The sequence below is a fragment of the Semicossyphus pulcher genome, unplaced genomic scaffold (assembly GCF_022749685.1).
Source record: "Semicossyphus pulcher isolate SPU_LCO1_2020_fin unplaced genomic scaffold, fSemPul1.0.p SCAF_17, whole genome shotgun sequence".
Taxonomy (NCBI): domain Eukaryota; kingdom Metazoa; phylum Chordata; class Actinopteri; order Labriformes; family Labridae; genus Semicossyphus; species Semicossyphus pulcher.
In genome coordinates, this window is record NW_027211681.1 from 14255924 (window position 1) to 14281962 (window position 26039).

Sequence of the window (26039 nt, forward strand, 5' to 3'; positions counted from 1 at the left end):
TCTCTCTCTGCTACACTTTTCTCCTGTTCAGAGAAAGAAGAGACGATGGCAAGAACCAAGCAGACCGCTCGTAAGTCCACCGGAGGCAAAGCCCCGAGGAAGCAGCTGGCCACCAAGGCTGCCCGTAAGAGCGCCCCGGCCACCGGCGGCGTGAAGAAGCCTCACCGTTACAGGCCGGGTACCGTGGCTCTGAGAGAGATCCGTCGCTACCAGAAATCCACCGAGCTGCTGATCCGCAAGCTGCCCTTCCAGCGCCTGGTCAGAGAGATCGCTCAGGACTTCAAGACCGACCTGCGCTTCCAGAGCTCCGCTGTCATGGCTCTGCAGGAGTCCAGCGAGGCTTACCTGGTCGGTCTGTTTGAGGACACCAACCTGTGCGCCATCCACGCTAAGAGGGTCACCATAATGCCCAAAGACATCCAGCTGGCCCGACGCATCCGCGGAGAGCGAGCTTAAACCGTCGTCGTCGGCTGCTGCTGCTGCATGAACCACAACGGCTCTTTTAAGAGCCACCTCACTCTGACTCAAGAGATCATTCCTCTGCTGCGTGTGTTCAAACATTTCAGTAGTTTTATCAATTTAAACTGCACCTTAAACAGTATTTAATCACTACTGAACAGCCTTCATACTCTCAATTTATGCACTATTGCCCCCTCGACCAGACATAACGCATGGAAGAATTTATACCACATATGGTTGTGTGTAAATGCAGGCTGTGCTCATATTCAAAGGCTAATGTCTCTGAGAATCTCCGATTTGGCAGCCCTATTTTTTTTTTTTTTTAAACTTTGTCAACACATGCATACACTCTCGCTTATCATAAAAAAGGGGATCCATTTATCATTGCCAGATCACTTACACCTCCTCATCCTGGACTGTTCTCACCTCAACCTGAACAATGAAGTTGCACCCCTAAATCATTCTCACCTGACACTGAACAATGTTGTCCTCATAACCCTTTTCTGCCCAAAATAACAAGCAAACCAGCTCATGAGAAAGTCCTGGATCAGTGACATGTAGGCTGTTTAAGGCAGAGTTGAAATACTACAAAGGAGAAAAACATGAACAGATATTTTTTTAGGAAAGATAAATGTGATATTTTTGCAACAGTGGTTCTTAGAGGGTTAACAATAAGTGCTAGTGAACATTTTTTATGGAAAAAACAAAACTGTTGCAAATAAATATTATTCACATTATTCTTCTGATATTATTCTATAGATATGATTATGATACCATATATTATTATATATGTATGTATGATTCCACCTGGAATAATGACTTTTTAATAACATTGTAGAATAAAAATACCTACAGGCAGTAGCTGATTTTTAAGGGCTCGTTCGGGGTACTTAAAGTTAAGTCTAACCGCTAACCCAAACCTCCACGTTATAGCAGAACCATTTTCCCTCTGAAGTCATGGCTCCCCCAAAACACAACTGAATGGTCAGGATTATTCTCGGACTATTACAGGCAGTGTGTCTCAGATTATCTTGCTCTCCTGCAACTGTTCACATTGCTATGTGAAACTTTATCATAACGGTGACACTACTTTAGCGCATAACTGTCACTGTAGTACAACAATAATAATAATAATAATAATAATAATAATAATAATAATAATAATGTGTGAATAATAATAGAGCATTTATTGGGTGCATTTTATGTAACATTATAAATCAAGATTGAACTGACAGAAGGACAGGATTGAGAGAAAAAGCTACAATTACTAATCCCTCTGCAACTTCAGCACCAAGGACAGAGCCATGGATTTGTCAAAAACAGCAAATTTAGGCCACTAAATAACAAAGCACTGAACAGTCGACCAATCAATCCATTTCTAGTTTATTGAATGACAAATCATTGCAAATAATATTTGATATTAAGCAGGTCCGTAAGGAGGAGGGGCATCATATGCAGGACACAACCTCCCTGCTGAGTTCAGACTAAAGTTCTGATAAAGACACACACAGGCACGTTTCTCTATCATCATGCTCACATTGTTTTTCAGTGATCGTAATGTACATGATCAGTAAATCACAATTTGTTAATCGAAAACTTTATCACAATCAAAACGTAAGCCTTTTTACACTGCGGTTCCGCCTCAACACTGTAACGAAGCTCCGCTGTCACGTCAGCCTCTGACATTTTACATTGGACCAAGCAACCCCGGCGTAAAGCCGCCCCAGCGTGTGTTTTACTCAGTGTTCCGGCGCTGCAGAAGCAAAGTGTGCGCAAGGTGTGAACAAACAGCGTGTGCTTCAAAGACACACACGGTGCTGTTCCGCCCTGCCGGCTCCGCTGTTCACCCAGACGCCCTTTCACCTCTGTTACTACCTCCGATGCTGGCTCAGAGGTGTAACAACTTCGCCCCAACATTCCGCCTCCTGTGTCTTACAAAGAAGACGGAATGTGACAGAGGCATAATAATCCCGTGTTGAACTGGTAGTGTGAAAGGGGCTTTAGTCAGACACCACCTTGTTTCGCACTTAAGTGGCTGTTTGATGAGAGGAACAGCGCAGTCTACCGTTCATGATAGAGTCATTCAAAAGGTGAATTTCCTATGAAGAGAAAATGCCTGATCAAGTAAAAGCACCGAAGAAGGACCTTGAGTTGCCCGTTTTTTTTCCATTATCACAAAGAAATTACTCGAGAAAACTTGAATGAAATTCAGAAAAGCTGGCAGATGTATGTTCTGATAATTAGGCTCACTTTACCTAATTTTCAATCTTCATATCATCATCAGCTCTTATTGATTCAGTGTGTGGCTCTTAAAAGAGCCTTTGTGTTGTTGTTGTTGTTGTTGTTGTTGTTGTTGTTGTTGTTGAAGAAGAAAGAATATAAGAAACATACTGTAACTCCAGATGTTAGAGACACATGCCTTCAGATCCTGATCCCACTAACTCTGTGAATGGCAGAAGAAAAGTTGTTTGAGGGAGAAAATTGTCTGAATTAAAGTCATACAAGAGGCCCAACTCAAGACGGTGAGTGGGCCCACGCTGCACATGAAGTGTTTGAAATACAGGCAGAGACAGACAGAGAGACGGCTCTCTCATGAACAAGTCCTCCACATGTTAAAACATAAGTAGATCTGCAGATTACATTTTAATTTTCTGACATTATTATTGCTAAAGACAGCTCAGTAGAGTTCGATGTTGGTGGAGACATGATGTCAGCATCACTAACTGATTGTAAGATCCTGAAATGAGGATGGAAATAGAAAGGCTGTTGTATGAAGTCAGGGAAATATGTTTAAAGTAGTTTTAATATGATGTCAAACTTTTACTTGTTTTTCTTGAACTGCTGTTATGAAACTTCTACTGAAGTCAAATATCTAAAGACTTCTTCCACCACAGGACGATATGGAGCTCAGTCACTTTTACAGGAGACATGCTGTCCCTGATTCAAGCGGCTGGTCAGTGGGGGCGCTAATGCTCTGAAGAGAGAATCATCGACTACCATGAAGAGAAGAAGAGGCGGCCCATGTCTTCTATTAGGTCCTCAGACAACACATATATGGCTGTGAATCGGTCCAAGCGCATTATTCGTCTTGTAACTATCAACACGCGACCATGAGTGGAAGAGGAAAAGGCGGGAAAGGACTCGGTAAAGGAGGCGCTAAGCGTCACCGTAAAGTCCTCCGTGATAACATCCAGGGAATCACCAAGCCCGCTATCCGCCGTCTGGCTCGCCGTGGTGGAGTGAAGCGCATCTCCGGTCTGATCTACGAGGAGACCCGCGGTGTGTTGAAGGTGTTCCTGGAGAACGTCATCCGTGATGCCGTCACCTACACCGAGCACGCCAAGCGAAAAACCGTGACCGCCATGGATGTGGTGTACGCTCTGAAGAGACAGGGCCGCACTTTGTACGGCTTCGGAGGTTAAACATTCACTGTCCAACAACAACACAAAGGCTCTTTTAAGAGCCACACACTGAATCAAATGAGAGCGTAAACTTCCTGATGATGACGTCATTCCAAACACAGCATCAATATAAGTGCTTCAGAACAATGGTATTAAGTCCATGCACATTGCACAACATCAAGTGAAGTAAGATTACTTTGAGGGCAATTATGATCATCGTTAACACTAAAGTAACTTAGGGATGACTTGGACCAACCAATTAAGTGCTCAAATTAATTAGTGAAGTGAAAAGTAGGATACCTAACGATAAGAGGATTATTAGCCAAGTATGTGGGCACATTCAAATAATTTAAGGTTCTCAATCACTCGATGAGAGAACATACTGATATGCAACAAGGACAAGTGGGGGGGACCGGGGACAATTTAAAGATTTTACTTTGAAGCGTTAATTGAAATACAAGTCATTTTTTAATGTGCACTGTAAGTCGTGAGCAAAATATTTTATTACATGTAGGGAATAAAGTCGGTGTTAATGTAGTAAGACATAGACTATTTCAAATAAGCTTAATCTGCTGTGGTATAAATTCAAAGCAAAAGTTTGTCTATTTTTCTCACAACTATATGAAATGGTTTGAAGATGGACATGTTAACTGATTAACACAATTAAATGTGGAGGTAATGTTCAGTGCAGTGATCCTGCTCCTTTTTAGTAGGCAGAGAGAGAATCCTACTGAGTACGTTTCATCATTTGCTTGATTCTTATTGAAGGAATTATGTGTGTTGCAATGACTCCCGGACACCCACACAAACAGTGGCTCTACGGAGCAGCAGACAGACCGTGCAACTTTCGGTCCATGTTTTAAGCGGGCACATTTGTTAGTCCCGTGAAAAACGTTTCGAAACTTAATCCAATATTTATAGCCTACTGTACATTTTGGACAGTAGGCGCGAGCAGCCTCAGTCATGACCGATGCCTTTACCAGCAAGACAATAAGCATTTCTTTAGACAAGCCGTCGTTCGTTTGTCGGTAGATGGGACACGGTATCATCGTCAAATATATAGAATAAAGCTCGTAGTTTAGTGGTTGGTGGTCCTGAAAAGGACCGTTGGGTTGTTGCCGATAATCAGCGGGTTTACTTGGAGCTGGTGTACTTGGTCACAGCCTTGGTTCCCTCGGACACGGCGTGCTTGGCCAGCTCACCAGGCAGCAGCAGTCGGACGGCGGTCTGGATCTCCCTGGAGGTGATGGTGGAGCGCTTGTTGTAGTGGGCCAGACGGGAGGCCTCACCGGCTATGCGCTCAAAGATGTCGCTCACAAAGGAGTTCATGATGCCCATGGCCTTAGAGGAGATCCCGGTGTCGGGGTGGACCTGCTTCAGGACCTTGTACACGTAGATGGCATAACTCTCCCTCCTGGTCTTTCTCCTCTTCTTGCCGGTCTTGGTGGCTTTCGACACGGCTTTCTTTGAGCCCTTCTTGGGCGCCTTGACGGTTTCTGGCATGTTTGCTCGGTGTAGTTCTCAGAGACAGATAGGGTCGACAGTGTTGGGACGCTCTTTATGTATGTGCCTGATGCAAATAAGCTCGTGCTCTTGCTTTTGCGGGATTGGCTGAGATGTGTGAGCACCCAGAGGGGGGGAGGCTTTGTCCGAAATCATTTACCGCCCACCGTACAATGAAGTTGCCATTTTGTAGCCTGTCTGTCAGTGTTAAGTAAATATAATAATCCCCAGTATAGTGATGCCTCAATTTACCATGAAAGGTAGTGTATGGCCGACGGTCACTAATCAAGCACAACACAGCACCCTGCATCATGCTGAAAGAAACAAACAGCAGTGATGATTAACAGCACAAAGAAAATGAGCCGAGAAATTTCCGGACGTGTTTTTATTTGTTGAAGAGCTCTTTAGTCTTTTCCTCTGAACTCCCAAACTAGTGAGTGAGGAGCAGGATAGTGCTCAAGCTTTTAAGATATTTCAGAATCATGAATACTTTATTAATCCCGGGGGTAAATTCGGAAGTGACAGTTGCTCTGACACAGAGAAAGCATAGAGAAATATATGGCATGAAATAGAAGTAAGAAAAAAAAAAAGTCAAATAAGTGTGTTCAATAAAATAAAATAAAAAATAAAAGATGAAGATTAAATGTGTGGAAGTGGATCTATGGTGATTTAAATATATTTAAAATATATTTCAACATATCGGGGAAGTCATAACTTATTTATAGATTAGTTTATGTGTCTTTATTATGATCGAAATCAGTGGTTCTAAAAGTGGGGTCCTCGAACCATAGCCTGGGGGTCCGTGAAATAATTATAATAAATTATAAAATTGTGCTGTATCATTAAAAACTGCATGTCTACAGATGAGGACCATTTGCGCCATTTGAAAGAAGCATGTGTCCATTACTCGTGCACACGTTAGCTTTGGACCAATAGAAACTGAGATGATTGCGACACATCACATCAATCTGTCATGAATCACTCAACTCACTCAGGGGTCCATTTCACAAAGCAGGTTCAACAAACTGTGAGTCTAACCCTAAACTCTGAGTTGATCTACTCTGAGATAGGAAACTCTGAGTTTTCAGTTCCAGAACAGCTGATCAGAGTTAGTTCAATCAACTCTGAGTAGGTTCAGCCGGAGTTAAGTGCGTGCACGCTGACTATAAAAAGCCAGCATTAATGGAGCCCCGATACCAACATTCATCATGGCGACGGTACACAATAAGAGGTCCTCTACTTCACACCAATGGAGCTCGAAATACTCATGCGGATGAGGTATGGCGAACACAAACATGTATTTCGCAAGAGAAGTAACACGACTGCAGCTGCAAGAGAGAAAGAAGCGGCGTGGGAATAAATCGCTGCTCGAGTGAACACGTAAGTTTGAATTGGTGTATTAATTACATTTTTAATCACGGAATAGAAGCTAAAATTGATATTAATTTAAGTGCAATCCAGCGGGACCTAAACGCACATGGAAGCAGCTAAAAATTAAGTATAAGAACATCATTCAAACAGGTAAGCCTTAGGAGAAATGGACTCATGTCTGAATCTCACTTCAATCATATTTAAAATATTAAAGTGAATATCATTCAGTGATTTATCCCTAACATAATGCTGATTTCACATACATTCAATTTATTAGGCCTCAATACATTTAAATTCTGCTCAGCCAACAGAAAGAAGGCAGAGGCCCGCAAAACGGGTGGAGGACCAGCACCACCACCTCTGACTGCGGCAGAGGAGCTGGCCCTGAGCCAGAACACGGGGAGGCCAGTGGCAGAGGGAATCCCTGGGGGGAGCTCATCTGAGCCTGTCACCCCCCCAGGACACAAGTGCCTTCATAAGATGTAAGAAATAAAGAGTACGGTCTAAACCTGCAGTGTATGTTAAGTGTTATGACATTATTTTCGTTGTGATTTGTCACTATACAAATGAAAATGAATTAATTGATGTAATAGCCATGGCCATTTGTCCTAACAGATTCTAATGGGGGTTCTCTGCCTTGTCGAGCCCCATCCAACGACAGAACACCTTGCAGCTGTAAGTAGGCTACTCAATACTCCAGAGATGACCAAATAGTAGTGTAAAGTGTTCTAAAACCTAATGCTCATCTAAACAGGAAGAACCTCAGGAAGATGATGAAGAGACCCTCTCTGCTGACACAGAACGGACTACAGAGGTAACATGTTAAAATGATATGTTACTGATATCTGGCGTTCTCTTCCCATTCACTGCTCTTAAAATTCTTGTGTGGAATATTGTGGCATGTTGCCTACATTGAAGTATGAACAGACATTGTTATCCATTTTAACAGAGCATGGCTGGGCAGCAGGAGGAGGGTCCATCAGAGTCAACAGCACTGCATGAACTGCAGGATTTAATGTCATCCTTATGTATTCCCAGTTACCTGTAAAGGAGCCATCTTTTTAAAAAAAAATTAAAAAACCAACAAAGAAATGGTGTTCCTGGACCTCCAGATTAAAAAGTCAGCGCGGGAGATCGAAATATTGCAACACAAGTTAGAGGTGGGTGCATAGTCACAGGTGAATTGTGTTGTTTCATTTTCTAAATATTGTTCCAGTAATTAACGACTGCTTTTGTATTTGTAGGAAATAAAGAGGACCAAATAAAATGTGACTCATTTGTCTTATTTGAGCGCTCTCGGCAGTGGTGGTGGAAAATCTACAAAACATGACTTTGACAAAGATTTGTCTTTTGATTATTTTATTATAACTATAAAAGACTTTTGCAAAGGGTCAGAGCACCACAGAGAGGCAACCAAAGAGAGCCTAATAAGAATGATAAAGAAATGAGTGAATATACAGGCATTTTATTGAGATAGGAGTACTCAGTGTCCTTGGGCTTCAGAAAGTAGAAAACTACCCAGGCCTCATCTGAGAAGCACTGTGTAAATGGGTCAAAGGTCAAACATATGAACAATGGCTAAGCGGTTGGAAGTTAAGAAGTATAAGACTTTAAAGTATGTATGATCTAAATAAGGTAAGACATGTTAAAGAAAAAAAAAAAAAAAAAAACGTGTCTCAGACAGCGAAATGATTGTGGCAGACGACATCTCTGACTGCCCTTCCATCCTGCATGTCAGCTGCAGGGATGGGGTCTTCATCAGCCTCTAGTTGTAGGGCAGGGCGTTGCTCTCCTCTAATTGTGGCAATATTATGGAGAACACATGCCACAATGTCGCAGGCCCTCTCAGGGGTTACCCTGAGGTGACGTAGGCACTGGAAACGGGTTTTCAACAGGCCTATGGTCATCTCCACCCGAGCTCTCGCTCTGCAGTGGGCCACATTGAAGCGCTGCTTGGGGTCTGGCTCAGGGTAAGGGGTCAACAATGTTGGTTGGCATGGGTTCCCCCTGTCACCCAGCAGATAGCCGTCAAAGTGTCCTGTTATGTCTAGTGGATACCTTGAGTGTGTCAAAGGAGGGAGACAAATGAATTATATTGAACAAAACTCTAGGCTACTTACCGCGTTCCATTCTGTGGCTTACAGTAGACTTACGGTATACCAGAGAGTCATGCACAGACCCGGGCCACTTGGCCTCCACATTTGTTATGAGGTGTGAAGCATCACATATGATCTTGACAGTGCAGAGAATGACAGATGTTAGTTGCAGGATTGTGATGCAGTCTTTCACATTTTGACACTGTGGTCATATCTACCTGCACATTAATGCTGTGGATGGACTATTTACATAGTCTCCCTCATTTTCAGAGGGAGCCCTGATGGGAATATGGGTTCCGTCGACACACCCAATCGCATTGGGAAATCCTAGAATAAACTGAAATTAGTAATCCTAGTCTGAGGGCACAGCAACATGTCATTAACAGTACACAATACATTATCATTCTTTAAAACAGATTTCTACAACGTTTACCTGCAATCCAGTGGAATTTCTCCTTCATGGCTCTCAGAGGTTTGTGGCCAGGGAATTTAACACAATTGTGCAAAAAACATCTCAGAGCCTGCGCACTTTCCTCACTGCCCTGCAGACAGTGGCTTTGCTGAGGTGCTCCGCATCCCCAATATTATAAAGAAAACTTCCATGTGAGTGCTTGTTCATGGTGGGTGATATTTGTGATGTGCGGCTGCAGCAGAGTGTGCATATAACGCAGTGACTGTAAAGAAAAACGGTAACGCTCAAATAAAAAGTGGTTCGGAAATGAAAAGACATCTAATCGGGGTCTTTAACTTTCTGAAAGCTCGAAATGTAAATGCTGTCAAGTTGAGTCCACAAGCTATTTGATCTGTTTTAAAGTATATAAGTGGTATTAACATGATTCAAAGTGAAATGTTTTGGTTTCTCACGATGAAACATGTCTGAAGTATTTAGGTTTTACAATACAAAAAGTTCCAATGGAATCTGAGAGTGCAAATGTCAGTATGCATATGCTTAATCTGTGTTACGATTATGGGGGGTTCCTTGGAAAATGTTGTCCTGTGTAAGGGGTCCCTGGCCCCAAAAAGTTTGAGAAACCCTGAAATGGAGGATGTTTGGCACCTGTGTCTGGTCGCACTTGAAGCGGTTTGTCAGCACTTAGTGACTTTTTCCGCTCCTGTCTTCATCCGTGCTGGTGATGTATTAACTCTCAAATGTACGTCTGGACAAAAGCGTCTGCTTAAGGACATTGTAACATTGTAGCATGAAGGTGTTTCAAACTAAAACTCGACAGCTTAAGTCATTTTAGCTAGAAAAGTTAATCATAGCTGAAAATGTAAAGAGTCTGCTATATGTATTGTTAAATAATTTGGAGGAAAATGAAAAGTAAAAGGTTTAGTTTCATACCCTCACTTTCAAAACATTCAATGCGAAGAGGGTAGATGATGTTTTAAGGATTACAATAATTATCATTTTTATAATAATTGAGAATATGTAAAGAGGAATGATCTCTTGAGTCAGAGTGAGGTGGCTCTTAAAAGAGCCGTTGTGGTTTATGCAGCAGCAGACAGTTTAAGCTCGCTCTCCGCGGATGCGGCGGGCCAGCTGGATGTCTTTGGGCATGATGGTGACCCTCTTGGCGTGGATGGCACACAGGTTGGTGTCCTCAAACAGGCCGACCAGGTAAGCCTCGCTGGACTCCTGCAGAGCCATGACAGCGGAGCTCTGGAAGCGCAGGTCGGTCTTGAAGTCCTGAGCGATCTCTCTGACCAGGCGCTGGAAGGGCAGCTTGCGGATCAGCAGCTCCGTGGATTTCTGGTAGCGACGGATCTCTCTCAGAGCCACGGTACCGGGCCTGTAACGGTGAGGCTTCTTCACGCCGCCGGTGGCTGGGGCGCTCTTACGGGCAGCCTTTGTGGCCAGCTGCTTCCTGGGGGCTTTGCCTCCGGTCGACTTACGAGCGGTCTGCTTGGTTCTTGCCATCGTCTCTTTCTTTTCTGAACAGGAGAAAAGTGTAGCAGAGAGAGGAGACGCGCTCCTCTTAAACTGGAGGAGCGGCTGTGAAAGGGTGACGCTGGTTCGGACCTCCGGCCCCTGATTGGTGATGGGCTGCTGCTGGAGCTCAGCCCCGCCTGGAGGAGCGACTCACCACCTCAATCTCTGCCGCTTATTGGAGGAATAGTGGACCGAAACTGGGCGCGAGACCCCCCTCTCTTCTCACTGAAGCCTCTGGTTGGTCCGGTATGAACCCTCCCGCGCTCCTTGTCATATAAATGAGTGTTTCAGCCGTTGGAGGCATTATTTCTCTGAGTACCGACTCGAGAAAGCAGACTTGAACAATGAGTGGAAGAGGCAAAACAGGCGGAAAAGCCAGAGCTAAGGCAAAGACCCGCTCTTCTCGTGCCGGGCTCCAGTTCCCAGTCGGCCGTGTTCACCGGCTGTTGCGCAAAGGTAACTATGCCCAGCGTGTGGGTGCCGGTGCCCCCGTCTACCTGGCGGCTGTGCTAGAGTACCTGACCGCTGAGATCCTCGAGTTGGCCGGAAACGCTGCCCGCGACAACAAGAAGACCCGTATTATCCCCCGTCACCTGCAGCTGGCTGTCCGCAACGACGAGGAGCTCAACAAGCTACTGGGCGGAGTGACCATCGCTCAGGGCGGCGTGCTGCCCAACATCCAGGCTGTCCTGCTGCCCAAGAAGACCGAGAAGGCCGCCAAGAAGTGAAGATCCACAACTGACTTTGAAACACACAACGGCTCTTTTAAGAGCCACACACACCGACGATGAAGAGCAGAGTTTCTCATGTATCTGATGATGACGACGACTAATAATAATAATAATAATAATAATAATAATAATAATAATAATAATAACGAAACGCGTTTGGCCACGAAGATACAAAGTAACATTGTGAGACGTTTAAACAATGAGCACGAAAATAAAGTGGAAAAAATCCACATGATGGGTTACAGAGTACATCGTTGTTATTCTTCTGACAACATTCAATCATGTTTCATAAGAAGTGAAATGATGAAATCGGTTCTGGAAACAGGAGCTAATATTAGAAACTCCAAGTTGTTTTCATTAATGTAAAACAAAATAATAAACATTATCAAACCATTTTAAAATACGAATGTTAATAAGAAAGCTGCTACCAAGTAAACCTGCTGATCATCAAAGTAACCCAAAGGTAATTGTCAGGAAAAACCTTCCGGTCCAGAAGAGCTGCTGTCCTGCCTGATACCTGATCTCACTGTGTCACTTCATGATTGAGCTCAAATCATATTATATAATATTATTTTCATGTTTTTACACATTTATATTTACTCCCAAAGAACCTGAAACAAATACATTTAGAAAGATTATCACTTACTGCTGAATTAATGAATCTTGTGTTTATGCTAAAGCGTTTATAAACGAAGAAAACATTAATAAAGCACAAAAAAGCAAAGATCAGATCAAAATGAGTCTGAACCTTCTGAAGTCTGTTTATTTTCCTTCTTTGTTTTTGCTGCACTGAGAGATTTTATTGTCTTTGGATTTGTTGATCTTTCTTTTCTTACTGTTTTTCTTACTGTTAATGATTTATGAAACAAAAGAAGAAGACGAAAGTGTCCAAATATATCAGTTATTAAAAGTAGTCTATGAATACAATATAAAACATGCGGACATAAGTAGTGATTGGATGTCATATTAAAGAATACTTATTTATATTAAATCACAGAGAGATATTCCGAAAGAGGAATGGACTCTTAGTGAAAGATGTGTGTGGCTCTTAAAAGAGCCTTTTGTGTTTGTTGAGGCGCTGACAGCTCACTTCTTCTTGGGTGCTGCCTTCTTGGCTTTGGGCTTGGCAGCCTTCTTTGCGGGGGCTTTCTTGGCTGCAGGGGCCTTTTTCAGTACCTTCTTGGGGCTCTTGGCTGCCTTCTTTGGGCTCTTGGTGGCCTTCTTGGGGCTCTTGGTTGCCTTCTTGACCGCTGCGGGTTTCTTGACCTTCTTCGGGGACTTCTTAGCGGCTAGTGGCTTCTTGGCTGCCGCTGTCTTGGGCTTCTTGGCCGCTGCGGCTTTCTTGGCTACGGGCTTCTTGGCTTTAGGAGCGGCTTTCTTGACCGGCTTCTTGGCCTTCACCTCGGTCTTCTTGCTCATCTTAAAGGAGCCGGAGGCCCCGATGCCCTTGGTCTGGACCAGAACCCCCTTGATCACCAGACTCTTGATGGCGGTCTTGACGCGGGACTTGTTCTTCTCCACATCGTAGCCTCCGGCGGCCAGAGCCTTCTTGACGGCAGCCGCGGACACGCCGCTCCGCTCCTTGGACGCGGACACAGTTTTAATAATGAGCTCGGTGACGCTGGGGCCGGCCGTCTTCGGCTTGGAGACCTTCTTCTTGGCGGCTTTGGCCGGGGCGGCAGCGGGAGCTGGAGCTTCTTCTGCCATTGTTTTCTCGGAGCTTCGTTCACAACACGGGGTGACTGAACTGATGGAAAGTCCTGCACAGGAGGCTGGCCTTAAACACACCATGAGAACCGCGGAGACTCAACCCAGTGCCTTCTCTGAGCCGCCTGAATGCCGGGCCTCTTGTGTTTTCTCTTCCCCGATAAAAGAGTCCAAACTAAATGTGGGAGCCGTGCTGAAGGCTGACAGTGAAGCAGCAGATAGCGGACTTGTGTCTCTTCATATTGAAGTCATGTTCAGCTCTGCAGCTGGCTGCTTTTTCTCTGTGGAGCCTCCAAACCTCACACATTCACCGCCGTGAGCAGCACTGCTCAGCGGCATTTCGCGCTCATTTCTCTCCTAAAATGATTTAAAATCCATCAGAGCTCTGTGAAAAGTGGTTTTCCTGCTGTCCCACATGTTTGTTCAGGGACTCCAAGTGAAAACAACCATCAGCTGGTGATCAGTTTGTGATTACATCAACTTCTTCTGGTCGCAGCAAACACACCGATGATGGCTGAGGCCAGGCTTCCTGTCAGAGCTGCTCACTGTGTCTGTGAACATTTCCTCAGCTACAATTAGAGAAACAAACTATATATGTTTATAATAATTAACATTTAATGTTCCAGCTGTATGTGGAGCACAGAACCTGATGTAGAACAGCTGCAGCGTTGAAGAGGCTCTGAATGTGACTAAAAATGCACTTTTAACATTTCATTGATACATTATTAATAATTTACCAGATTAAACTTCATGTTTTAACAAAAAAACAACGTTATTGGACAAAATATGTCCACAGTAGGATTAAAATCTGCTGGTTTGATGCTCCACAGAATGACATTCATTCGAGGTTCAACGAGGAAGATCAATAACATTTAAAGGTAAAGGCTTAAAGATGGAAAATGTAATTGTAAAGTGAAGTGTGATATAATTCAGAATCAGTGTCAATCTCTTTCATTATAAATGTTAAATGCCGTCCAACAGCGCAGCAGGACGCTTTATGTCTGATTCAGTCAAAGGTACAGTCTGTGCATAAGAAGTGTTGAAGTTATGTTTCAGGAAAATAATTGTTTTTCATACTTGATTCGACTTTGACATATTTGGAGGTGTAACTGTTCTTTTGTTCTCATTCTGTCGATGCTCTTGTTTGTTTTGTGCGGAGTGTCTCGTGAGCCCATGTGGGCTGGGCTCCTTTTTGTGCAGGACACGATGAAAAAAACTATATAACTAAACAGATTTATCCCTATCAATATTTATATTTAGTCATTCAAAATATAATGTGACTCTAATATTATTCCTACATTTTTCCTTTTTTAAACTTTTAATCAGCTCCAAGCACAGATTGGTCATCTGAGTCAAAAGCTTTAGTTCAATTAAAAATAAAGATGCATGATGTTGTTATTATTATTGTCATTATTATGAACATTGTTATTATTATCATTATTATTGTTAAATTCTGAAACACTAGTTTTAATAACTATGGGAAGTGGCAGAAATAGTGCTGTGTCTCAGCTCTCCCAGGTGAGTGCAGGTGGAGTTTCTTGTTCTCTTCTCCTAGGAGTCTTGTGTGGCCGTCGCTGTCCGAGGTGCTGAACTGACAGTAACTGTTGAGCTCAGTGTAAGAACAGGTTTCTCTGCTGCTCTGAGCTGCAGCTGTGATGAAGCCAGTTCAACACCTCAAGAGTCGCAGGACAAGAGGACAGGAAGCTCCACCTGCAATCACCTGGGACGGAGCCACGTTAACAGAGTGTCGAGTCATTTTGTTCTTTCTTGATGGGATCCGATGGCAGATTGTTGAATCTCTCCAGAGTTCCCAGAAGTTATCAACAAATACAATCATCAGAGCAGAGTTGCAGCAGAACAGACCATTTGTGATGCACCATGATGCACTGGTGAACAAGTTTATGGATATATCACAATTCCATGCAGTAAGCAGAGAGAATACAGAGAGGTCTGATCCTTCATAGATTTTTAAAATGATATCATCTGCTATGATTTTTGTAACATGTCCTTTAAAATATCAGGTCATATGTAACAAATATAGTTATATATATATCTCGAAAATGACATCACAAAATAAGAATTCAACCTCACAAAAACGGACTCATCAGGACCTTATCTGAAAGTGTGCAGGACATGACATATCTGTACAGGAAGGGAAAGTAGTTTAAAGTTGTTTTTTTTCTTTTGTAAATGTCAGACTGAAAGGTGAAGATTACTGACGGATCCTACTGGAAATTACAGTCTCTGATTATGTAAAGAGAGAGAAATCAAAGCGAGTTTGATCATTGATGATTTTCCACTGTTATACTGCACATGGTTACAAACTTTATCACATATGATTCTCATTCCAGAAGAATAAACTTGTTAGCAGCGCAAGTTGCTGTGTTGGAGATGATTTAATCTAGGTTTGGTATTTGTGTGTGTGTGTGTGTGTGTGTGTGTGTGTGTGTGTGTGTGTGTGTGTGTGTGTGTGTGTGTCTAATGTTGGTTTCCAGCTGAAAGATAAACTAGAACACACTCAAAAGCTTTTTTTCATCATCTCCTCAGCCTCATGGGCACGCTGTTTATCTGCCTTGCACCGCTCCCAGCATCTGTTTAATCCACTACATGAAGCAGCAATCCGGGTCTTTATCCGTCCCTCCTGATTCACAGGAGTATCACAGAAGTATAACCCAACAGCAAGTGTATGAAATACACAGCAGGCTGGAGTTTCTGTTTGTAGGAATAGTATACACGTCAGAACCTACAATTACAGGGGGAACATATATAGGGAGGGACCCGCGAGATGTAAACAGGAAGTTAAATAAAGTTGCTAACAGCTACACTGGTATCTCTCGTCGTCCTTGCGGTACCTGAAGGTCTCATGTTCCACTGTTAGCAGAGACAGAAAGGCAGACGGCTGTCTCATGAACAAGTCCTCCACATGTTGAAAACATCAGTAGATCTACAAATGACATTTTACTCTTCTAAAAACATTATTGCTAAAGACAGCTCAGTAGAAATTGGATGTTTGTGGGGACGCGATGTTAGCATCACTAAATTGTAAGATCCTGAACTGAGGATGACGATAGAGAGGCAGCTGTGTATGAGGTTAGCAAGAGGTGTTTTAAATTGGTCAAAAAAATAGATACATAGAGTGTGGCATGGGTGTGAAGAAGGTGTCGCTCTGGCGCTCTTCAGTGTGGGGATCCAAGTCTGAAGTGATTGAAAAGATTTGAGGCTCTAATTAATATAAAGCCTGTCTGTCTTCAGGGTTACAGACTCAGTAAAAACATGCCTATGTGTTTCAGCCATTAAGGCCTTATCCCCTCTGAGTGCCTCACATATTTTAAACTTTAACTTTACGTATTAAAGTAGTTAATCAAATATCTAAAGACTTCTTCCACCACTGGACGATGTGGAGCTCAGACACTTTTACAGGAGACATGCTGTCCCAGATTCAAGCTGCTTGTCAGTGGGGGCCCTAATGCTCTGAAGAGAGAATCATCGACTGCCAGGAAAGAAGAAGGGTCGGACCATGTCTTCTATTAGGTCCTCAGACAACATATATCTAGCTGTGAATCGATCAGAGAACATCATTCGTTTTGAAACTATCAACAAGTGACCATGAGTGGAAGAGGAAAAGGCGGGAAAGGACTTGGTAAAGGAGGCGCTAAGCGTCACCGTAAAGTCCTCCGTGATAACATCCAGGGAATCACCAAGCCCGCTATCCGCCGTCTGGCTCGCCGTGGTGGAGTGAAGCGCATCTCCGGTCTGATCTACGAGGAGACCCGCGGTGTGTTGAAGGTGTTCCTGGAGAACGTCATCCGTGATGCCGTCACCTACACCGAGCACGCCAAGAGAAAAACTGTGACCGCCATGGATGTGGTGTACGCTCTGAAGAGACAAGGACGCACTCTGTACGGCTTCGGAGGTTAAACATTCACTGTCCTACAACTACAACAACGGCTCTTTTAAGAGCCACACACTGAATCAAATGAGAGCGTGAACTTCCTGATGATGACGTCAGTCCAAACACAGCATCAATATAAGTGCTTTAGAACAATAGTATTAAGTCCATGCACAATATCAAGTGAAGTAAGATTACTTTGGTGGGAATTATTTTCATCACTAACACTAAAGTAACTTGGACAAACGCAACAGCACAGGACCTCCCCGTGACTAATTGCTCACAATTCTGAATCTGTTATTACACAACGCTTAATAAGGATAAAGACATATTTTACTTTGTGTTATCAACACTTTTATTTGAGTAGCAGTTTCCCCTGTGGGTCCTGTAAACAAAACAAGTAACTTTATTTACATTAGAAACGGGACCTTAATTAACATAGGCGAAAACAACGGTATGAGCCATTCATGTTTTACTTACATAATGCAGGCCTACTCATGGCCTACATGAGAAGTATGACTACATTTTATTTCAAAGAAAATTAAGCAGAAACCAATAAAGAGCCTTTTGTCGCCATGTGTTAAATTAGGCCGACTTAAGTGTGTGTGTGTTTACTTTAAGGAATAGTGCAGCTTTAAGTACAGAGTATAACAAACTAGGAGTCTTAAAAATCACTTGTGCAGTTTAAGTAGTCTTAATTTTTGGTCACACTTTGGTTCTTGTTTGATTGTTGCATCTTTATTAAGCAGGGTGACCATGTGCAACATACATTAATCTCAGTTAATGAGAGGAGATGCATTGCACCAGATTTAGCTGATTAGCTCCTTTCCATCGGCAGTCCCTGGGCAAGTAGACACACAAGCGCCAAGCCGTCGGGGATGTCATGTCACTTATTTAAAGCTAGTTTTGTGTCTTTACTGTGATCCAAATGTTACATTTATTAATTTGATACTTGAATATAACTTTTCTATAAAAGGCCGAGTCTCGCTCTCAGTGACGATCCTGCCTGCTGAACATTTAGATAGAACAAACTTCAGTTCACTTCTGACATTTGTTGAAATCATTTTTAATGGAAAGTTTTCGTTGATTTAATTCTCTTATTTGAGATTCAAGGTTTGTGTTTGATCTTTGTGTTTTGTGTTGATCCCTTTGTGTTTGATCCCTTTTGCTACTGAAGCAGGCTAATGTTTCCCCATCGTGTCGGCCTTAGACTGATCAACTCATTTAATTGTTTCTTTGTTCTCGAATAAAAATGTTGACGTCTTTGTCTATAAAACGGTTAAATTATGGCTCCTGAAATAAAGAAAATTATTTCTTTTGTGTGTTTGTTTCAGTCCTTGTACTAGACTAGCCTGGACTCGTCGATACCTCGGTCCCCGCTCTGCCTTTGGGTACATTATAAGAGAAGGTGGATCAAGCTATTGTTGTATGTCCCTTTACTTTGCTCCCTACTGACTAGATGAGAAATGCTTGAATTGTCCACATTTGAAACATAAAAATGATAGACATGTCATTAGCGCTTCCTCGTGTTGTTGCTGGTTTATGACGAGACAAAGACGACTCCATGTTTAACCAGAGAATGATTTAGGATATATCTGAAGGAGCGAGTCTCTCATCAACCTGTCCGCATCTGAATCAAACAAGTGAGTCTCTCGTATAAAGGTGATGTGGGCTTCTTGGGCTTTGTGATAAACAGTTCTCTTCATTCTAGAGTGTTTACAATCCTGGACAAAATCCTTTTATAACTCTCCTGATCAATCAAGCTTTATACTAGAGATGTTTGCTGCTGATGCTATGTTGTGCTTGATTAGTGACCAGCATCGGTCGGTCTACACTACTTCTGATGGTAAATTGAGGCATCACTATACACTGGGGATTATTATATTACTTAAAACTGACACAGACATAGGCTACAAAATAGTTAACTCACTCTAGTTACTCACTGTAGGGTTGGCGGTAAATGATTTCGGACAAAGCCTCCCCCCTCTGGGTGCTCGGACTGTGCGCACACATCTCAGCCAATCCCGCGAAAGCAAGAGCACGAGATTATTTGCATCAGGCACGTACATAAAGAACGTCCCGACACTAACAATCCCAACTGTCTCAGAAAAGTCATCCGAGCGAATATGCCAGAAACCGTCAAGGCGCCCAAGAAGGGCTCAAAGAAAGCCGTGTCTAAAGCCACGAAGACCGGCAAGAAGAGGAGAAAGACCAGGAGGGAGAGCTATGCCATCTACGTCTACAAGGTCCTGAAGCAGGTCCACCCCGACACCGGTATCTCCTCTAAGGCCATGGGCATCATGAACTCCTTTGTGAGCGACATCTTTGAGCGCATAGCCGGTGAGGCCTCCCGTCTGGCTCACTACAACAAGCGCTCCACTATCACGTCCAGGGAGATCCAGACCGCCGTCCGCCTGCTGCTGCCCGGTGAGCTGGCCAAGCACGCCGTGTCTGAGGGAACCAAGGCTGTGACCAAGTACACCAGCTCCAAGTAAACGGCTCTGCTGTTAATCTAAATACAACGGCTCTTTTAAGAGCCACCCACTATAACTGAAGCGTGATTGCTCTGTAGTATCTATGTGCTCGTGGCGTTAATGTAGTTGACACGGTGTGTCTGCAACTACATTCTATTAAACTCTCGTGTGCACTGGAGAGCTACAGTATGGCTCACACTAAAATGTGTAATAAAAGAATAAAATGGTATATTTCAAAAACATTGCTGTAAATGTTGACTTGACTTGTTGAAAAATCACTTAAAACGGTCTTTGAGTTAAATGCTCCTTTTGAACGTGTCTTCAACGGTGCCATAGTCATCATTTAAACGTCTAACTGAAATAGTCGCTGGGATTGTGAATGGGGTGTTAAAAAAAAAAGAATCTACATTTGCCTCTTTGAGTTGTAATAGGCCTAACCATTTATTCCCCAGTCAGTCTATCTGCTATGCATCTCTTCCCCACAACAAGGAATTAGGCTACACTTCAGACAGGAAGAACATTTACCCCCAACGGTAGAAAATAAAATTACATTTTATTATTTTAAACACACTGGTGTAGTTCATTTAAGAATCTAATGTATTTAAAGAATCATGCTCTTAACTGCATCACTGCTTTTTGCCTTAAGCTGCGTGGGCCCCGAGCTACGGTTTTTTTTTTTACAGACCCGTTTTCTGTCCCTCGGGAATCCGTTAAGTTTTCTAGACAGCTTTTTGTTTTGCGTGTTCGGCTAAAAAAAAGTTGGCCCATTTCCTTATTCGTATAGCAATTAGAGATTTGTGAAGAAGACATTGTTGGAAAATCAGCTCTTGTTGATTCAGTGTGTGGCTCTTACAAGAGCCTTGGTGGTGGTGGTGGTGGTGGTGGTGGTGGTGGTGGTGGTGGTGTTGTAGTAGTAGTAGTAGTAGTAGTAGTAGTAGTAGTAGTAGTAGTAGTAGTAGTAGTAGTAGTAGTAGTAGTAGGGCAGTTGTGCTTGATTAGTGACAAGCATCGGTTGGTCTACATTACTTCTGATGGTAAATCAGCCATCACTATACGGGGGATTATTATATTTACTGAAGCCTTTGAAATGATTTTGGACAAAGCCTCCCCCCTCTGGGTGCTCGGACTGTGCGCACACATCTCAGCCAATCCCGCGAAAGCAAGAGCACGAGCTTATTTGCATCAGGCACATACATAAAGAGCGTCCCAACACTGTCGACCCTATCTGTCTCAGAGAATTGCACCGAGCAAATATGCCAGAAACCGTCAAGGCGCCCAAAAAGGGCTCAAAGAAAGCCGTGTCGAAAGCAACGAAGACCGGTAAGAAGAGGAGAAAGACCAGGAGGGAGAGCTATGCTATCTACGTCTACAAGGTACTGAAGCAGGTCCACCCCGACACCGGGATCTCCTCTAAGGCCATGGGCATCATGAACTCCTTTGTGAGCGACATCTTTGAGCGCATCGCCGGTGAGGCCTCCCGTCTGGCCCACTACAACAAGCGCTCCACCATCACGTCCAGGGAGATCCAGACCGCCGTCCGCCTGCTGCTGCCCGGTGAGCTGGCCAAGCACGCCGTGTCTGAGGGAACCAAGGCGGTGACCAAGTACACCAGCTCCAAGTAAACCCGCAGATATCTGTTACAACCCAACGGTCCTTTTCAGGACCACCCACCACGAAACTACGAGCCTTATTCTATACATTTGATGATGATACTGTGTCCCTTCAACCGAAGAACGACGGCCTGTCTAAAGAAATGGCCCGAAAGTTGCACGGTCTGTCTGCTGCTCCGTAGAGCCACTGTTTGTGTGGGTGACCGGGAGTCATTGCAAGACACTTGATTCCTTCAATAAGAATCAAGCTAGTGAAAAAACACTCACTAGGCTTCTCTCTCCGCCTACAGAAACAGAGTAGGATCCCTGCACCGAGTTTAACTGAATATTACCTCCAATTTGAATTGTGTTAATCAGTTTGCTCACTAGTTAAAATAGTGCACATTAAAATATGACGTATTTTAATTAAACAGTTGTAGTGAAAATGTTTTGCCCACAGTCCCTCCTACTTCTCCTTGTAGCATGTGTTTTTCCACTAATAACTTTAAATTATTATGTGCCCACATACTTGCTAATAATCTTTTCATTGGTCTGTATCCTTTTCACTTCACTGTAAATTTGAGCACTTTGGTCGCCCCACTATATTGAACAATCGCAGTGATTTAACGATCAGACAGGAATGACTCCTCAAGTAAAGTGCGTGGCTCTTAAAAGAGCCGTTGTTGTGTTGTTGTAGGTCAGTGAATGTTTAACCTCCGAAGCCGTAAAGAGTGCGGCCCTGTCTCTTCAGAGCGTACACCACATCCATGGCGGTCACGGTTTTTCTCTTGGCGTGCTCGGTGTAGGTGACGGCATCACGGATGACGTTCTCCAGGAACACCTTCAACACACCGCGGGTCTCCTCGTAGATCAGACCGGAGATGCGCTTCACTCCACCTCGGCGAGCCAGACGGCGGATAGCGGGCTTGGTGATTCCCTGGATGTTATCACGGAGAACTTTACGGTGACGCTTAGCGCCTCCTTTACCAAGTCCTTTCCCGCCTTTTCCTCTTCCACTCATGGTCACTTGTTGATAGTTTCAAGACGAATAATGCTCTCTGACCGATTCACAGCTATATATCTGTTGTCTGAGGACCTAATAGAAGACAGGGGTTGACCCTTCTTCTTTCCTGTCAGTCGATGATTCTCTCTTCAGAGCATTAGCGCCCCCATTGACCAGCAGCTTGAATCAGGGACAGCATGTCTCCTGTAAAAGTGACTGAGCTCCACATCGTCCTGTGGTGGAAGAAGTCTTTAGATATTTGACTTCAGTAGAAGTTTTCATAACAGCAGTTTAAGAAAAACAAGTAAAAGTTTGACATCATATTAAAACTACTTTAAACATATTTCCCTGACTTCATACAACAGCCTTTCTATTTCCATCCTCATTTCAGGATCTTACAATCAGTTAGTGATGCTGACATCATGTCTCCACCAACATCGAACTTTACTGAGCTGTCTTTAGCAATAATAATGGCAGAAAATTAAAATGTAATTTGCAGATCTACTGATGTTTTAACATGTGAAGACTTGTTCATGAGAGAGCCGTCTCTCTGTCTGTCTCTGTCTGAAACCTGTATTTCGAACACTTTTTATTTTCTCCCTCAAACAACTTTTCTTCTGCTATTCACAGAGTTAGTGGGATCAGGATCTGGAGGCCTGTGTCTCTAACATCTGGAGTTACAGTATGTTTCTTATATTCTTTCATCATCATCATCATCATCATCATCATCATCATCATCAACAACAACAACAACAACAACAACAACAACAACAACAACAACACAAAGGCTCTTTTAAGAGCCACACACTGAATCAATAAGAGCTGATTTCCACGTTGTAAAACAAAGCAAATGTCTAACTGCTATCTTAAATGATATGAAGATTGAAAATGAGGTGCCAACTTTTCTGAATGTAATTCAAGTTTTCTCGAGTCATTTCTGTGTGATAATGGAAAAAAAAACGGGCAACTCAAGGTCCTTCTTCGGTGCTTTCACTTGATCAGGCATTTTCTCTTCATAGGAAATTCACCTTTCGAATGAGTCTATCATGAACGGTAGACTGTGCTGTTCCTCTCATCAGACTGTGTTTCAAAAAACAGCCACTTAAGTGCGAAACAAGGTGGTGTCTGACTAAAGCCCCTTTCACACTGCCAGTTCAAGGCTGGATTATTACGCGGAGCCGGCAGGGCGGAACAGCACCATGTTTGTGTCTTTGAAGCACATGCTGTTTGTTCACACCTCGCGCACACTTTGCTTCTGCAGCGCCTGAACACACGAGTAAAAACACACGCTGGGGCGGCTTTACGCTGCGGTTGCTTGGTCCAATGTAAAATGTCAAAGGCTGACATGACAGCGGAGCTTCGTTACAGTGCTGAGGCGGAACCGCAGTGTAAAAAGGCTTACATTTTGATTGTGATAAAGTTTTGGATTAACAAATTGTGATTTACTGATCATGTACATTTTAGGATCACTGAAAAACAATGTGAGCATGATGATAGAGAAACGTGCCTGTGTGTGTCTTTATCAGAACTTTAGTCTGAACTCAGCAGGGAGGTTGTGTCCTGCATAGTTGTCTTCCCTGAACCTCCTCCTTACAGACCTGCTTTATATCAAAATATTATTTGCAATGATTTGGCATTCAATAAACTAGAAATGGATTGATTGGTCGACCGTTCAGTGCTTTGTTATTTAGTGGCCTAAATTTGCTGTTTTTTGACAAATCCATGGCTCTGTCCTTGGTGCTGAAGTTGCAGAGGGATTAGTAATTGTGGCTTTTTCTCTCAATCCTGTCCTTCTGTCAATTCAATCTTGATTTATAATGTTACATAAAATTCACCCAATAAATGCTCTATTATTATTCACATCATATTATTATTATTATTATTATTATTATTATTATTATTATTATTATTATTATTATTATTATACTACAGTGAAACAGTTATGCGCTAAAGTAGTGTCAGCCTTATGATTAAGTTTCACGTAGCAATGTGAACAGTTGCAGGAGAGCAAGATAATCAGAGACACACTGCCTGTAATAACCCGAGAATAATCCTGACCATTCAGTTGTGTTTTGGGGGAGCCATGACTTCAGAGGGAAAATGGTTCTGCTATAACGGAGGAGGTTGGGTTAGCGGTTAGATTTAACTTTAGGTACCCCAAACGAGCCCTGAATATCAGCTTGTTGTTTTGGGCAGAAAAGGGTTCTGAGGACGACATTGTTCAGGTAGAGGCGAGAACGGTCCAGGATGAGGAGGTGTAAGTGATCTGGCAACGATAAATGGATCCCCTTTTTTATGATAAATGGAGGAAAACAAAACAGACGGACTGTTTTTGTAAATTAGACGTCTGGTTTATGCAGCATGCATGCATGTGTTGACAAAGTTTTAATAAAAATAGGGCAGCCAAATCGGAGATTCTCTGAGACATTAGCCTTTGAATAAGAGCACAGCCTGCTTACAGGCAAACATATATGGTATTCTTCCATGCGTTAAGTCTGGTCAGGGTGGGAAATCGTGGATAAACGGACAGTGTGAAGGCTTTTAGCTTAAAAATTATGTTTAAAAAGTGCAGTTTAAATTGATAAAACTACTGAAATGTTTGAACACACGCAGCAGAGGAATGATCTCTTGAGTCAGAGTGAGGTGGCTCTTAAAAGAGCCGTTGTGGTTCGTTCGTGCACCAGCAGACAGTTTAAGCTCGCTCTCCACGGATGCGGCGGGCCAGCTGGATGTCTTTGGGCATGATGGTGACCCTCTTGGCGTGAATGGCGCACAGGTTGGTGTCCTCAAATAGGCCGACCAGGTAAGCCTCGCTGGACTCCTGCAGAGCCATGACAGCGGAGCTCTGGAAGCGCAGATCGGTCTTGAAGTCCTGAGCGATCTCTCTGACCAGGCGCTGGAAGGGCAGCTTGCGGATCAGCAGCTCCGTGGATTTCTGGTAGCGACGGATCTCTCTCAGAGCCACGGTACCGGGCCTGTAACGGTGGGGCTTCTTCACGCCGCCGGTGGCTGGGGCGCTCTTACGGGCAGCCTTGGTGGCCAGCTGCTTCCTGGGGGCTTTGCCTCCGGTGGACTTACGAGCGGTCTGCTTGGTTCTTGCCATCGTCTCTTCTTTCTCTGAACAGGAGAAAAGTGTAGCAGAGAGAGAGAAGACGCGCTCCTCTTAAAGTGGAGGAGCGGCTGTGAAAGGGTGACGCTGGTTCACACCTCCGGACCCTGATTGGTGATGGACTGCTGCGGGAGCTCAGCCCCGCCTGGAGGAGCGACTCACCACCTCAATCCCCGCAGCTTATTGGAAGAAAATTGGTCCGAAACTGGGCGCAGCCCCCACTCTCTTCTCCGCTGGAAGCCTCTTTTCTGGTTGGTCCGGCAGGAACCCTCCCGCGCGCCTCGGCATATAAAGGAGTGTTAAGTCCGTCGGGCGTAACATTTCTCTGAGTCCCGACTCCAGAAAGCAGACTAGACCATGAGTGGAAGGGGGAAAACCGGCGGAAAAGCCAGAGCTAAGGCAAAGACCCGCTCTTCTCGTGCCGGACTCCAGTTCCCAGTCGGCCGTGTTCACAGGCTGCTGCGCAAAGGTAATTATGCCCAGCGTGTTGGTGCCGGCGCCCCCGTCTATCTGGCGGCTGTGCTGGAGTACCTGACCGCTGAGATCCTCGAGTTGGCCGGAAACGCTGCTCGCGACAACAAGAAGACCCGTATCATCCCCCGTCACCTGCAGCTGGCTGTCCGCAACGACGAGGAGCTCAACAAGCTGCTTGGCGGAGTGACCATCGCTCAGGGCGGCGTGCTGCCCAACATCCAGGCTGTGCTGCTGCCCAAGAAGACCGAGAAGGCCGCCAAGAAGTAGATATCCACAACCAACTATAAAACACACACAACGGCT

The 26039-nt window shown here is 43.9% G+C and overlaps 10 protein-coding genes across 10 annotated transcripts; 6 read left to right on the forward strand and 4 right to left on the reverse strand.

Annotated features, from left to right (window-relative positions):
• Positions 1 to 45: 45 nt before the first annotated feature.
• Positions 46 to 456, forward strand: LOC138594935 (histone H3). The gene has a single exon (XM_069666225.1). It carries the CDS (start codon positions 46 to 48, stop codon positions 454 to 456), a length of 411 nt encoding a protein of 136 aa, XP_069522326.1.
• A 3113-nt stretch (positions 457 to 3569) lies between these two features.
• On the forward strand, positions 3570 to 3881 carry LOC138595250 (histone H4). Its single transcript, XM_069666612.1, has one exon. The coding sequence runs from the start codon at positions 3570 to 3572 to the stop codon at positions 3879 to 3881; it is 312 nt and encodes a 103-aa protein (XP_069522713.1).
• A 1113-nt stretch (positions 3882 to 4994) lies between these two features.
• LOC138594565 (histone H2B 3-like) lies at positions 4995 to 5363 on the reverse strand. Its single transcript, XM_069665700.1, has one exon. The coding sequence runs from the start codon at positions 5361 to 5363 to the stop codon at positions 4995 to 4997; it is 369 nt and encodes a 122-aa protein (XP_069521801.1).
• A 4974-nt stretch (positions 5364 to 10337) lies between these two features.
• Positions 10338 to 10748, reverse strand: LOC138594948 (histone H3). Its single transcript, XM_069666238.1, has one exon. It carries the CDS (start codon positions 10746 to 10748, stop codon positions 10338 to 10340), a length of 411 nt encoding a protein of 136 aa, XP_069522339.1.
• A 356-nt stretch (positions 10749 to 11104) lies between these two features.
• On the forward strand, positions 11105 to 26003 carry LOC138594392 (histone H2AX-like). Its single transcript, XM_069665464.1, has 3 exons — positions 11105 to 11484; positions 24793 to 24811; positions 25617 to 26003. The coding sequence occupies exons 1-3, from the start codon at positions 11105 to 11107 to the stop codon at positions 26001 to 26003; spliced, it is 786 nt and encodes a 261-aa protein (XP_069521565.1).
• On the reverse strand, positions 12578 to 13198 carry LOC138594587 (histone H1-like). The gene has a single exon (XM_069665734.1). It carries the CDS (start codon positions 13196 to 13198, stop codon positions 12578 to 12580), a length of 621 nt encoding a protein of 206 aa, XP_069521835.1.
• LOC138594614 (histone H2B 3-like) lies at positions 14814 to 19582 on the forward strand. The gene is made up of 2 exons (XM_069665767.1): positions 14814 to 14823; positions 19209 to 19582. Exon 2 carries the CDS (start codon positions 19214 to 19216, stop codon positions 19580 to 19582), a length of 369 nt encoding a protein of 122 aa, XP_069521868.1. The 5' UTR covers positions 14814 to 14823; positions 19209 to 19213.
• Positions 16805 to 17116, forward strand: LOC138595304 (histone H4). The gene has a single exon (XM_069666673.1). The coding sequence runs from the start codon at positions 16805 to 16807 to the stop codon at positions 17114 to 17116; it is 312 nt and encodes a 103-aa protein (XP_069522774.1).
• LOC138594611 (histone H2B 3-like) lies at positions 20815 to 21183 on the forward strand. Its single transcript, XM_069665763.1, has one exon. The coding sequence runs from the start codon at positions 20815 to 20817 to the stop codon at positions 21181 to 21183; it is 369 nt and encodes a 122-aa protein (XP_069521864.1).
• LOC138595133 (histone H3) lies at positions 24846 to 25256 on the reverse strand. The gene has a single exon (XM_069666471.1). It carries the CDS (start codon positions 25254 to 25256, stop codon positions 24846 to 24848), a length of 411 nt encoding a protein of 136 aa, XP_069522572.1.
• Positions 26004 to 26039: the final 36 nt, after the last annotated feature.

Excerpts from the sequence above, each read along its gene's own strand:
- LOC138594935 (XM_069666225.1), top strand. The coding sequence starts at position 46 with ATGGCAAGAACCAAGCAGACCGCTCGTAAGTCCACCGGAGGCAAAGCC.
- LOC138595250 (XM_069666612.1), top strand. The coding sequence starts at position 3,570 with ATGAGTGGAAGAGGAAAAGGCGGGAAAGGACTCGGTAAAGGAGGCGCT.
- LOC138594565 (XM_069665700.1), bottom strand. The coding sequence starts at position 5,363 with ATGCCAGAAACCGTCAAGGCGCCCAAGAAGGGCTCAAAGAAAGCCGTG.
- LOC138594948 (XM_069666238.1), bottom strand. The coding sequence starts at position 10,748 with ATGGCAAGAACCAAGCAGACCGCTCGTAAGTCGACCGGAGGCAAAGCC.
- LOC138594392 (XM_069665464.1), top strand. The coding sequence starts at position 11,105 with ATGAGTGGAAGAGGCAAAACAGGCGGAAAAGCCAGAGCTAAGGCAAAG.
- LOC138594587 (XM_069665734.1), bottom strand. The coding sequence starts at position 13,198 with ATGGCAGAAGAAGCTCCAGCTCCCGCTGCCGCCCCGGCCAAAGCCGCC.
- LOC138595304 (XM_069666673.1), top strand. The coding sequence starts at position 16,805 with ATGAGTGGAAGAGGAAAAGGCGGGAAAGGACTTGGTAAAGGAGGCGCT.
- LOC138594614 (XM_069665767.1), top strand. The coding sequence starts at position 19,214 with ATGCCAGAAACCGTCAAGGCGCCCAAGAAGGGCTCAAAGAAAGCCGTG.
- LOC138594611 (XM_069665763.1), top strand. The coding sequence starts at position 20,815 with ATGCCAGAAACCGTCAAGGCGCCCAAAAAGGGCTCAAAGAAAGCCGTG.
- LOC138595133 (XM_069666471.1), bottom strand. The coding sequence starts at position 25,256 with ATGGCAAGAACCAAGCAGACCGCTCGTAAGTCCACCGGAGGCAAAGCC.